Source organism: Zootermopsis nevadensis, unplaced genomic scaffold, assembly GCF_977971745.1.
Source record: "Zootermopsis nevadensis isolate Lab colony 2312 unplaced genomic scaffold, Znev_1.0 Znev_ptg000023l, whole genome shotgun sequence".
NCBI lineage: Eukaryota > Metazoa > Arthropoda > Insecta > Blattodea > Termopsidae > Zootermopsis > Zootermopsis nevadensis.
The window spans coordinates 1,995,082-2,008,940 of record NW_028259155.1 but is presented as its reverse complement, the minus strand read 5'-3'; the positions used below and the strand labels follow the sequence as shown (position 1 = coordinate 2,008,940).

At 35.8% G+C, this 13,859-nt stretch overlaps 1 protein-coding gene and 1 long non-coding RNA gene across 7 annotated transcripts; one reads left to right on the top strand and one right to left on the bottom strand.

The window, feature by feature from the left end:
* The first annotated feature begins 533 nt into the window (after nt 1–533).
* Alas (5-aminolevulinate synthase) lies at nt 534–11,181 on the top strand. 6 transcript variants are annotated; one of them, XM_087354725.1, is made up of 10 exons: nt 534–656; nt 3,442–3,514; nt 4,608–4,775; nt 5,187–5,300; nt 5,521–5,613; nt 6,479–6,689; nt 8,078–8,262; nt 8,702–9,046; nt 9,755–10,023; nt 10,341–11,181. In XM_087354725.1, exons 1-10 carry the CDS (start codon nt 618–620, stop codon nt 10,551–10,553), a joined length of 1,710 nt encoding a protein of 569 aa, XP_087210851.1. In that variant the 5' UTR covers nt 534–617; the 3' UTR covers nt 10,554–11,181. The 6 variants fall into 6 exon arrangements, with proteins under 6 accessions (XP_087210851.1, XP_087210850.1, XP_087210853.1 ...); XM_087354724.1 differs by having other exon boundaries at nt 5,184–5,300; XM_087354729.1 differs by lacking the exon at nt 534–656 and adding an exon at nt 2,328–2,787 and having other exon boundaries at nt 5,184–5,300.
* On the bottom strand, nt 8,407–12,730 carry LOC147872864 (uncharacterized). The gene is made up of 2 exons (XR_015536751.1): nt 12,558–12,730; nt 8,407–9,255 (listed from the first exon to the last, which is right to left on the bottom strand). It is a non-coding gene; the product is annotated as an uncharacterized LOC147872864 (long non-coding RNA).
* Between the last annotated feature and the right edge of the window lie 1,129 nt (nt 12,731–13,859).

The following is a 13,859-nucleotide window of genomic DNA, read 5'->3' as shown; positions in this document are numbered from 1 at the left end:
GCTTGGCTTCAATTGACCTTGTTCGGACGTTGTCACGTTCACGAATAAATCAATCAATTGTAGAATAAAGTTCACTGATCACCTCCTTACCGTGTCCCACCTCCTCAAAGTATGTTCCTAATCACGAAAACGCCAAAAAAAATGCTTTGTCAAGCCATTAGTTTTATCTGCAACGTCATCATTACTCGGATAATCTACTTGTTTACTATTATCGATGTCATCAATACTGTTCGATAAATCGACTCATTCGCTATTATCTGCATTTGTTTTTTTTAAAAAAAAACGAGTCCACTTTTGGTAAATTTGATTTTACAAATCTGAGGAAGTTTTTCTGAAGCAACAGTTTTTTTTTTTTTGCGATGTAACAATCGAAAATTTCAAAAGAACTGAATTGGTCGTTATTATGGCGGGACCTAAGCAGAATACGTTAAAACGGTGTTATTGTATATTCGTATTAAATCACGTGACAACTCGTATCACGCGTCAGCGAAATTCTTCGCGGAGAACGGTGAAAGTTTCGTCTTAGCCCCTCCCCGTCTCTTACTACTGCCTTCGGCCTACTTTCAGCCGAGTGTCAGTTGTTGTCCGCCAGTTTCAGCGATCAGACGTCTAACAACATGACTTCTGTGGTTTTGACACGTTGCGACCCTGCACAGGTACGTCATTAATTGCTTTTTAAGGCGTTTGTCACTTCCAGTAGCGATAATTTATCATTAATTTTCGACTAACCATTAATAAAAAGTGAGTTACATGTTTATAATTCTTATCTCGTAGAGAAATTCTATAATAATCTTTCGGTTTATGTCATCTAGACAATATTTGAACTTTCATCACGTCTACGCATGCGCAACACGTTTAATATTCACATATGCCGCGTCTATTTCGCTCGTCAGTCCGTTATTTTTGGCACAGGAATAATCGATTAGTTCCGGTCGAACGTCAGAAGGAAAACGTTTCTATAGCACTAACTTCTAGCCCAACGCATCTTGCGTTGTTAATGAAATATTAATCCGCTTCTAAACCCGTTTAATGGTCACGCATCGTGAACTCGTTCGTGAATGGTCATCGAATCGAGTACTGAGCTAGTCAAATCTGTGTTGTATTATTGGTTATGTTGGTAGAGTAATATCACGGCCTAGTATATTCTCTGTTTTTAAATACTTCATTAGATTTCTTAAACAATTCATAGCGTTACTTTTTGTCATTGTTAGCTTATAAACAATATTTCATGCAACGTGGTATAAACTGAATCGTGTTTGTAGTACAGATATGTTAAGAATTGTTTTCTAGAACATTCATTGTGACGTTGCGATGACTTGGTTCAAGGCACTGCAAATTTGAAAGTCATTCCGTCCGACAAGTGGCGTGTTACGAAATGGAACACTTGAAGGTTACGACCGTGTCTTTCATCTGCAATTATATTCTTTACGTATGACATTGTTTGTGTGACCCCGCTGAAAAGGTCTCAACATAATCAGCCGTGAGAGTTTGCGTACTGATAACAATTCACTGGCATAAGAAACTTTTCATTTTTCACAAACGTCATTTAATGAACACTTGTGTTTATGAATTGAAGATAATAGCTTATTCAGTTCGTAAATGGTAGAGAAACTTACAAATAAATTGTTTCGTGATGCTAGAAAGAGTGGGCAGCGTTCATGAATCGTTTTCAAATGTGAATTGAAAGACAAGCTTTCGCCATTATTGAGGAACATTATAGCAAAGTTACTTCTTGAAAATAACGTCCGTCAGATATGACACTTTCCATCACTAGCAGTAACATGGCATTAATTTCTTCATAAACTGGGCAACAGTTGAAAACTATTTCATCATCTTCACTCACCGAAGAATAAAATGTCACTTAATCTGTTACGCTCATTTTAAGAAATCGCTAGATAAGATATGAACGTATTATAACGTTTATACGAAGGCAGTGATTACTGACTGTGACATTGGATCAAACATTATTACCAAATTTCATTAATTTCCATCCAGCTACTCTCTAATAAATAAATAGATTATTTCTAGATTGTTGTCTTTAGGAAGTTTGACATCGTTTCAGAGGTCGTTACTGCCTCCATCATCAGGGCGACCTCTGAAACGTTGGTAAAATTCTACCAGACTACACGGCGCTACAACCCATAAGACAGCCATATTCGTATTCACAGCGCGAGAACCTCAAATCTAACAAAGGCTAGAAGTGGAGAGAGAGAGTTTGCAGTAGTAACATGTAGCTTAATATCTATGCCAAATTTAATAAATCTTCGACCATCCACTCTGTAGTTATGTGTGTGTACGAACGCTTGTAACTTGTGAATAGGTTAGGTTATGTGTGGTCAGGTTTAGTGATGCAGTTGCACACATGGTCATATCATATTTCCACCTCACTTCTTCAAGCAAATCTGTCGTTGATATTGCGGAGTGTAGACAATATAGCCTGATACGAATATTGGCTCCAGAAATGCTTGTATAATAAGCCAGTTTATATTTGACGCAATTTTAAATACAATTTCTCATACGCTGTCAAGAGCAATAACTCGAATTCATGAAAATGAATACACAGTGCAAATTAGCGACTTATTCTTGAACTGAAACTCATCTACACACTTCTATTGCGTAGTGTGAATAATAATGTCATTAAGAATCAACTTTTAAATTGCCCTCCCGAACCATAGCCTTTACGTAATACTTGTATCAGATAATGACTGCAATCAATATAACCAAGACATCAAAGGTAGCAACTACGTAGGCTCATTATATTCCAGATTATTTGGATTACGTAACACTGTGAGTACCGTAATTTTTTATTGTTTACTTGCGTTTCGTAATTCGAAGTAATGGTAACATATTTGATTAGCCATTATTTGGTAATATAGTAATATTACGAAGGTGTGTTCTTGACAATCCATTGAAATTTATTTGTGATTCCAGGACACGAAGGGCGGCGGATTTTAATGATGCATAATTTAAATGCTGTCATTTAGATTCTGCAGTTCTGATTATATCTGTAGTTATACATTTAAGCTATTTTAAAGGCAGTTTCTGGGATTAGTTTCTCTGACATCGAAGAGGTTATGTTGTTCGTATTTTAAAGTACGTCTGCTGCCTTAAAATCCAAATTTGCAGAGAAAACATACTTCTGGAGTAAACTTTAATAACACCATGTCGATTTAGCTTTAATGGTTATACATTGGAGAAATGCTAGTGAATATGTTGGCATATTGTAGTCAGACAAAACATAACCAATTTCCTATGTAATTTGGAACAGCTATATTGGTTCTATACCAGAGGTGGTATTTTCCAATTTGTTAACACATTGAAGATTTAAATTTTTGAAGATAGTGTTGAGCCTTCACATTAATAAATTTATATACTTGTATGGCAGTGAAAAGTTTTTATACATTGGCATTTTAGACAAGCAGTTTTACTTTTATTTTGCAGTTGGCTCGTCAGAGCAGGAAGTTGCTGTCTCATCTGAATTCCTCTCAGCTGAACATATCGTCCTTTCACAAAGGTAAATGTTTCAATATATCATCTAAACATAATTTATAACTCTTCAGTGATGGAATACTAACTGCTTTCTGTGCGAAGAGACTGGCATGATTTCAATTTTCCAAGATCCAGGGTGTGTTTCAAAGAGACTTTCATTTGTTGGTTTTCTGAGGATTTATGTGCATCATTGTAATTAAAATTATTTTTGAGGGACAAGAGATATAGAACTACTGCATTAAATTAACAGAAATTTTTTTTCCTGTGCTTAGTATTCTGTCTTGAATGTGTACATAGAAGGTTAGGTGACTGCATTATGAGGCAGAAACCAGTGTGCATGCTAGATTATTTGGCACTCATGTACAGTAATATGGGTGTGCCCCAGAGCCATTCTGCGTGTGGCAGCGAATAGGAAACTGCTAATGTCCTCTGGAATGACCTCTGGCTGTCCATTCCATAACCAGTCGCTTAATGAATTAGCTTTCATGATCTGGTTGAGGAAATAGCAGGGAATTATTTCATATTGAACTTTTTAAGACATTTTCTATAAATGTCTTACAAATTATAGACTTTACATTTAAATAATTAGTAACTACTTTATATTAATGAAGCCCAGAAGTATAAACACCATTAATAAGAGACTTAAAGCCTGAGCTTCAGTAGACTTTGTGGTTTGTTTCAAAATAGTAGATTATATAGTTTTGAGTGTTATGAATCTTGCCTTGAATCCATTTTTTTTATTGTAAAATATTTCTGCTATGATATTTATTAATAAACAGTGAAAATTTGACAAATTTAAAGTGTTTTCAGTGGTAAATAAATAAGTACATTACTCTTCTGCAAGTGGAAGAGTGGTCATTAAACATTTTAAATTTTCTTCAAATCTATTCATGAAATTTGCTGTTAGTAATTATTTTGTGTGTGGTTCTGAAGTTACAGACTGCGGCCAGTAATGGTTACATTTCCCCAAAATTTTGTTGTTTATTTTTGTGCCGAGTCAAAGAATTAGTAACCTCCAGCCGTAAGACTACCAGAGTATTGAGCTCTATGTCCGTACCAACACCAGCACCACTTACGTTGCACAGTAATTGCCTTTAATTAATTGTTACGTTTCACAGATCTGTTTCTCGATAACCCAGACACGATGCCGTGCCCATTTATGACGCGTTTATCGCCCTCCTACGTTCGAAACTACGGAGGCAACTTGCTGAAAACTTACGGACAACATTGTCCCTTCATGTCTCGGCTTACTGGCACCCTCACTTCTGCCAACTCTTGCGACGAAGGTAAGGATGGACCTTCCGGATGTTTTGTGTTTCATAAAATGCCACCGTGGTACACGGTATTGGAGATGGAACGTGTTCGATCACAGACTTCCATTGTTTTGTGGCCTCTGGTAATATCGGTGTAAGATAATTTCAGTAATTCCAGGGTTTTACTCTGTCACATCTCCAGTAATTCATAGAATTAATAAGTGGGTAAGACTGCATCTTATCTTTGTAGAATAATAAACCAATTTTATTATAAAAATTAATCCTTTGATGATTTATGTATAGAATTTGAAAGGAAACTGATTGACATTTATTTATTTATTTATGGATGTGGAACTTAGTTCAACGCGGCTGTCTGACATGTTGTATATACTCTTCTTGCATCTTTAATCTAATTTTACTTTGATCGTGATTTTTTTTTAGCAGCCGTGGAAGCTGTGAAGAAATGCCCGTTCTTGGCGGAGGTGACGCCGTTAGTGAAAGAAGCGAGCAAAGAGATGCAAGATGATATAATTGATTTGACTCCGTCATCTGAAAGCGGTATGAAGTACCTGTTTATAATATGAACGCGGGTGACGGGACGGGACCAGTGCTATCGAATACGATCGGCACGTTCGTAATCTTTGAATCGACTTAGCCCCCGTTTAATAAAATGTACTGCTTACGAAGATTACTCACTTTTTTTTACAGATACGTAATTGGAATACTTATTTGTTCTTGTTGTAGTTTATAAGTCTGCTTTTTTCTTTTTTATGGGCAGCTTGGAAAGCTGAAGAAACTGTCACTACTGCAGAAAATGCACGGGGGCTTTATGAGAATGCAGTAACTCAGTGCCCCATGGACAAGCCTAAAGGTGGTGGACTTCTTTTGTTTCTGCGGACATTTTTTTTTTACCTATGTGCATGACATGTTTCCTTTGAATTTGTCGTTCCATCCTGCGAAGTTGTGTTTGTCTTTCTTCTTTCGTTGGTTGTTTCGTAGTTTGAACGTAATTACTTAGGTTAATTCTGCTTCACGTCGATAGCAACGTGCGTAAAACTTGGTTCAACCATTTTCCACTTTTCTTCCCTGAAATGCCCCATTTCTCATCGCCCGACTCAGATTTTTTTTTTTTTTTTTGCGTTCGGTATCCGTTGTTTTCGGCTCAGTGACTTGTAACTTTTCCTGATTTCTGTTATATAATGAAGACATTAAGAACACGTGATCTGTACAGTTAGAAATTAAAATTGCTTAACGTAAATGACATTATCTTTGAAAATAATTTTGAATTAAAATTATCAGGTTAATAGAAATTTCGACACGCATCTCAGGCTGTACAGTGCATTTATTAATTACTTTGTAATATAAATTCAAGGCCTTTTAAATCTGTTCTGTCTCATTTAAATAAACAAATGACTCAGCAGAGAGGATATAAAACAATGTTCATTTATTGATGGAAAATGTGTACAGTAAGATTATAAGTACGTAAGAGTAATAAATAAATATTTTGCTGAAGAAATACACTTGTGTTTATAGATCGCCTGCTATCTATTTCTGTTCGTAAATGCATGTAACACGTGGTAAAGCTTGCGTTATGACAGCTAGGACCATTTTTCTATAAGCAGACGTGAATGGAATGCATGTGGATGCTGTGTGTTTTTTGATACAGATTATACTTTTTTGGTCGCGTTCCTTTATTCTCTCACTGTTACGTGGTGTGGTTTTAATCGCTGTTTCAGGTGAAACTTTCCCTTATGAGCAGTTTTTCCATGAGCAAATAATGCGAAAGAAGAAGGACCATTCGTATCGAGTGTTCAAGAAAGTAAATCGCTTGGCTGCGGAGTTTCCTGGGGCTTACGAATACAGCTGGGGTGAACGACCTATTACGGTGTGGTGCTCCAATGATTATTTGGGGATGTCGCGTCATCCTGAAGTGAAGGAGGCTGTCAGGCGAGATGCTGTTCCTAATTTTATTTATATCTGAGTTATTTAGTTACTTCCAGTACAATAAAATAAATTGTTACCGATGTTAACATTGTAACCCATAGGTTGATTTTTTTATTTCATGGATTTCTACTTCAGAATGGATATTTATTAGGTAATTATGATCCAAAAATAAGGTATTCAGATCAGTTTCTTTAATGTGATTAAAATGGCAGGTTTTATACATTTTTTTCACAGATTGTAGTCTTATAAAAACATCATGTCGCCAGATTTTTCTGTTAAGAGTCCGCCGTGTATAACCACAGAATTTTTACACATGTATCACTGAACTTTCTGTTGTAAGAACTCCGGCCAGTCAAAATCTACCGAAAGGCACTGCTAGCACATGCCATTTCAGTAAAATGTTGGTTCTTCGCCTGTGATCTGGCACTTTTTTAGACAGAAAAAGAAATTTGGTTTCTGTGGTTTTAGTAAATTATTTTTGGTAAATGTGACAGTTTTCTAAGGCAAGAAACCTTATGTCATATTTATGTTTCAAGGTCACCGTGCCGTCTTATTATTTTAGATACTTATATGTGGTGTGACGTGAACGTTTGTAACACGGTTGTCGTCTTGAAATCAACTATAATTTTGCAATGACCTGACTGACCTTCACCAGTTACCATTGTATGTGGTACACAACATTTTATATAATGTTGTGAGCCAGAAATTTTGCGAGTGTTAATCATCTCGTGATATGCACACGATATAAACCAGAAATGTCGTATGAATATTTATCGCGTAGTTTTGGATGATTAACGCGTTCACTGTCGCGCTACCCATCGTGAAATTAAATGATCTGTGCCAGTTATTTTTCGGCGTTCGGATGCGTGTGACGTTTGTACAAAAAATCTAAATATCGTACAAACCGCTTGAAGTAATTGCATGGCGTTTTCAGGTCACCTTTAATATTGTTTAAGTGTGTTTTGCTTTTCACACTGTACATCAGTCAGCTTTATACACGTGAGGGAGCCACGTGTTTACAGAGGAACAGGAAGTTATTTTGCGAGAATGTCATTTGTTAATACGTAAAGATCAGTGCATCGAAGCTTCCGTCATCACCTGTGAAAATTTGATTGCTTTTAAATGACATCTTTAGGAGATAAGAGCAGATACTTGTATATCAACACTGAAATGTCCTTCGATGTTTTTGGCACTGGTGGCGTGAAATAATAAAAATGTTGTTTTATGTTTTTGGTAGTGAATGTGTTTCTCTTACTCATAAGCAGGATTTGAAGTTTTCATGTACGGAACGGAAAAGAACTATAGTTCCTTGTAAGAGAACTGACTAGTATATCTTAACTTTCAGTGTAAATGTTACAACAAGTAAGATGAAACAATGTCAATTATTTCAGACAAGCACTGGAAGTGTACGGTGCAGGTGCCGGAGGTACGAGGAATATATCAGGAAACTCGTTGAACCACGAGCTGTTGGAGGTGGAGCTTGCGTCTCTCCACCAGAAAGACTCGGCATTGCTGTTTACTTCCTGTTTTGTAGCTAATGATTCCACTCTCTACACCCTCGCAAAGGCCCTTCCAGGTGCGTGCCTTCCTTACGAGCGAGTGACTTAATCTGTTTTGTAAGCGATTCAACGCCGTTATTATGTCGGTCTGCACACGCGTTCACACAGGCTGATTGACATGATTTAATGTATAGTGTATTAACAGATTATGCGATGTAGTGGTTTGTGATGTGTTTTTTTATTTATTTTAAACGTTTCAAAATGTCAGACAACACGAGAGTAATCTTACATATACCACATGGTGTAGAAGTTTTCAGTAAAAAGACTGTGTTTAATTTACTAGATATTGTACTTGTAAGTAGTAGTACATTTTTAAAATAAGAGTATTTAGAATTTTATACAATATAACCTTGGTAAAACAAATAATAATGTTTGGAAAATTCCTGAACAAAAATATCTGCAGAAGTAGGCCTGAAAATGGTTGGAGTACGTAACCCTTCTCTTCCATGTTGCTAGGTTGCCATATCTTCTCAGATGCTGGAAACCACGCGTCCATGATTCAAGGAATCCGCAACAGCAGGGTTCCGAAGCATATATTTCGTCACAACGATGTAGACCATCTAGCTGAGCTTCTGTCTAAAGTGTCTTCCAACGTACCGAAGATAGTGGCGTTCGAAACAGTGCATTCCATGACAGGTGCAGTGTGTCCGCTGGAAGAAATGTGCGCCGTGGCTCATGAACACGGGGCACTCACATTTGTTGACGAAGTTCATGCCGTAGGCTTGTACGGTGAGCACGGAGCAGGCATTGGTGAGCGCGACGGACAGTTGGAGAACATGGATATAATATCTGGTACTTTGGGTAAGTACGGGAGTAAAATATATTTGTACCGTCCAGGTGAAGTTCTGTTGGTAGAACTTGTGTTTTCCTCCGGGGGCTTCCCTGGTTTCTCCGTAGCATCCCAACAATTACTCCATTCACACACAGAAGAAGGCAATGGCAAACCACTTCTGGATCATCTGCCAGGTCCCAGTCCGAGAAAAGGTTGGAAGGATCCTGTTCATATGGACCTGTCGTGAGACAGAACACTAAATAATAATAAAAAAAAGATAACGTTAAAACTGAGACAGATTTGTAAACGCAGAAGAGAAGAAAATGGGGCAAATTATTTTGTTCATCAGAAACTTTAAAGCATTTTTTACCTACAAAGGGAACTTACAGGTGGTCGACTTCATCGAAGCATTATATTGTGGAATAAAGAAGTGTATTGTATTGTATTTACTATTTTACGCGCTCGTTAGTAACTAGGAATATTCATCTGTTTCATCTCGCAAACAGAGTCTTTGCAGACCACGTCGTATCAGTTTCCCGTCAGTTCCGATCCTTGAATAACTGCGTAGACTTTACATACTTCTGAAGAACGCTATAAAAATCTTTCAGAACTCAAATTCCCCATGCAAAAGAGTTATTAACACCCGCTTGCTTTCCGTCAAGTTCAAGCTCTTAGTCACTTGTTCTGAACCATCAGATATTTTAATCCATTATTTTATTGTACCAACTTTGTTTCAGGCAAAGCATTTGGTAACGTAGGTGGCTACATTGCTAGTACTTCATATTTGGTGGACATGATCCGAAGCTATGCGGCGGGTTTTATTTTCACGACGTCTTTACCACCGACTGTGCTTGCCGGAGCGTTGAAAGCTATTCAGATTCTGCGCTCAAAAGAGGGACAGTCTCTGCGAAAAAAGCATCAACAAAATGTGATTTATTTACGTCAGCTACTTCTAGATAAGGGTTTACCTGTGGAACTCACTCCCTCACACATCATTCCAATAAAGGTAAGTAAAAGGGAAAGATTAATGTATTTATTGAATTTATTTATTCAAATAACTTTAATTAATAAGAAAATAAAAGTGGAATTTATATAAACTTTTAGATTAATGATATTAATTATCATAGTTATTGTTGAGAGGTATTATTTACTTTAAAATTCTGTGCAAAATATAAATGGAGCAATGAAAATACTCGATGACGTGACGTGAGATGAAATTTCTCATCATTCTATCTCATTTTAAGTGTTGTGTATACCTTCGTACTGTGATGAAAATTGAAAAGTTAATATTTATAAATTGTTCAATACTTTGTTTTGTGTCAGATTGGTAATGCTCTTCAGTGTAGTCAGGTTTCTGACATGCTTCTTCAAGAATACGGCCATTACATGCAGGCCATAAACTATCCTACAGTGCCGGTAGGACAAGAGAAATTACGTCTCGCTCCAACTCCGCATCATACGAGACGCATGATAGACAGGCTTGTGTGCGACATGTTGGATATCTGGACGCGCTTGCAGCTTCCTCTCTACAGATGAACGTGCGTGTCGAACAGCACGTTTCATGACGTAGTATGTGATCATATACGCTATTTACATTTCTGTTCTGTAACTTTGTTACTCTGTCTTGGAGCTAACCTGAGGTTGTGTTATGAATATGATTATATAGCATAAAAATATGTCCAAAATATGTTGTTGGTTCACCCTTATCTTGGAATTTCAAATATTGGTGGTCAGGTATGAAAGATATTGGGATAATGTGAATGGCATTACTTTAGCTTAATTCTCAGGCATTTTCATGACCCAAGTATACATTTGAACACGTACTGTATACTGATATTAATTTTTGGTACTTGTGGGTTATTGGGACACATCGCTTTAAAAATAGGTTAGGTTAGTTGTCATTTATTGAAACAAAATATAATAACTTTCAAGTATATGTCATTTATCCACACACATTAACCTAACCTAACCTGAACCTAACCTAAACCTAACCTAAACTAATCTTACCTAACCTTAACCTAAACTAACCTAACCTGAACCTAACCTATTTTTAAAGCGATGTGTCCCGATAACCCACAAGTATCATTTTCTGTTTATAATGTACCAATAATTTTCTCGGATATATTCTGGTGTACATTGAAATTCTTTAAATACATCTTGTTATTACAGTACTTTTATTTTCCGTCGTTACACAAGCTTATTGTTAAAATCATATAAAATTTCACATAAAATTGTTACATTTTAAAATTGACGACATGTTTCGATATACAATTCTATCATCGTCAGGTCTATCAAAATTAAAATTAAAATCTGGTGTATCTGTTGCTCTGCTTATATTGCTTATGTTTTATCCGACGATGATAGAATTGTATATCGAAACATGTCGTCAATTTTAAAATGTAACAATTTTATGTGAAATTTTATATGATTTTAACAATAAGCTTGTGTAACGACGGAAAATAAAAGTACTGTATTGAGGAACACAAGCATGATGCAATTAAGATATAAACATCTTGTTATGGTAAATATTGGTGAATAAATTACTAAGGGTGAGAAGTAATTTTTTGGATAATTAATTAATATCTCCGTTCTGTATATGCTTATCCGTTTGATAATTTAAGTGATCTGAATAAAAAATGGCTTCGCACTGTAGTTATAAGTAAATTCCATTATCTGAATTGTATAATCCACCCTATTACAAAAATATTAAAAATCTTTAAAGACCTTTGTCCAATATTATTTATATAAATTCCTTTTATCACATTTGCTTCAAATAAGATGGTAATTTATATATTTGCAGTCTTTGAGTCTTCCAAATTTAATACATGTAGTGGTTTCTGATTATTCATAACATTATTTCTGTATTTTATAAAATTCCATTGTGAAAATGGATTTCTAGTAATATGTTATTGTTTTATTTCCATATAGCTAACATATGCTATTGTAAATTGATTTAAAGCAACATTTTCTAGTTTTAATGTCACTGTGCATTAAAAAGAAACGAGGGGTAAAGCAGTCTAAAAATAATGGAGATGAAGATGTCCTAAAACAAATTCACTTAATGTCATCCTTCCATGTGCCCAGAATTAATGGCTAAAGCATTATACTGTAGACGAACGTGTCACCGCTACACTGCCGACTCTTGGTTTTGTTATAAGCATCTGGACAGCAGTGAGTGAGTCCTCAAGTATAAAACTTTTGAGTTCTCGTTACTACACCCAAATATTGTGTATTGATGAAGTAAGAAAGTTTATTTATTTGTTTTGCACAAAGTGTTAAAACTGTTTTTATGAACATGTAATTCAGAATTTAGTGAAATGTGTGCTGAACAAGATCTGTTGTGGTCAATGATATCTGCTAGATTTAATCCTGCATGTGGACCAACAAGATGTATTACAGTCAGTTACAGTCATGTACAAAGTGTTATTTTGGTTATTGTTAGTGATTTATGAAGAAAGCAGATTACTTTATACGTAGGACAATAATAATTGTTGCATGGTGGAATCATAACCTGTGTTTTAATTTTACCTAATTTCTTACCTTCCAAAATGATGATGATGGTGGTGGAGGTTATGTTGATAAATGCAGTCAAACTTAGATATACTAACTTTGCATAAAGTGAAAATTCTAACCTTGTGACTTTTACATATATAATAAAATTCTGTGCAGGGTAGACAAATTCGCTTACCTAAATATTACCAGAGACTACACAGTTTTTCATATACAGTCAGTACTAAATTTGTTGCATAGGAAACAATCTAATTTTGTTTATTCTCCTAGCCAACTGGTATGTAACTAATTTGCAGCATGCTCTGCAGTTAATTATTCTTTTGTGCCTTGCAAAGAAAGCATATTGCAACCCACCTTCAATTTTAATCATTTTGAAAAATGAAATAAGCTTATTTCGATGGGAAAAATGATTCAGTTTTGTGTTGAAGAAAATGCATTTATATTTATAGTTTCCAAGAAAACAGACATCCTAATGCAAAGCTACAAAACAAAATGTAATTGAACAGAGTATTTATATATGATACATTGTTAAAGCATAGGTCTTCAAAAAATATCAAAGAAAGCTTCATAGAATATTTCCTGATTACCTAAGGACCAAAGTTATCAGTCTTGTCAGCCTTTCCGGTAAGATGTAAGATGTATGGTTTTTTGAATTCCTGTAAAACGCCATAATAAATGCGTGTAATTTAATACTAATAATGAAACTGCAATTGTAATTCTTGTTTTGTGTGCGTTGAACCGTCATATAGGCAATTTATTTGGTTGATTTTCTGGTTACAAATGGAGAACGTTGGTATTGCCTGTGGTTTGCATTGTGGCCGCTGGAGTGCAGTTTGTATGTTGTCAAGTTGAAGTGCGGATGTTCTGTGAGCAAAGTTGGTATGATGTAAACAGATTTGTCTTCATTCACTAATCGTGCAAGATGTTTAATGGGGTGAATTATTGTGTTGATTTTTGATGTGTCGGGAGGGGCAGTTTGTCTTCAAGAATGGCATTTCATTGTAGCAGATAAGAGGAAATGTACATCGGTTGTTCGTGTACGCAGAGATCATTATGTACGTGATCTTAAAAATGTGGAGTTCAACTCACGTCCATGTGACAGGTATGTACTATTTGTGAATACAATTTATGTGCAGTAGCCTTGACGACATTCGAATCTGTTTTTATTTTAGAATTTTATACATATATAGCAGAAGGCTTGATTTATTCGACTGGAACGCGGACACTGAATTGCGTTTATCCAAACAGGTTAAGGATAGAAAAGTGTTCAAATGAAATGAGCTTTCAGGTTCTCACGACGATAAGTATGCTTTCTGGCATGTTGCGACGTGT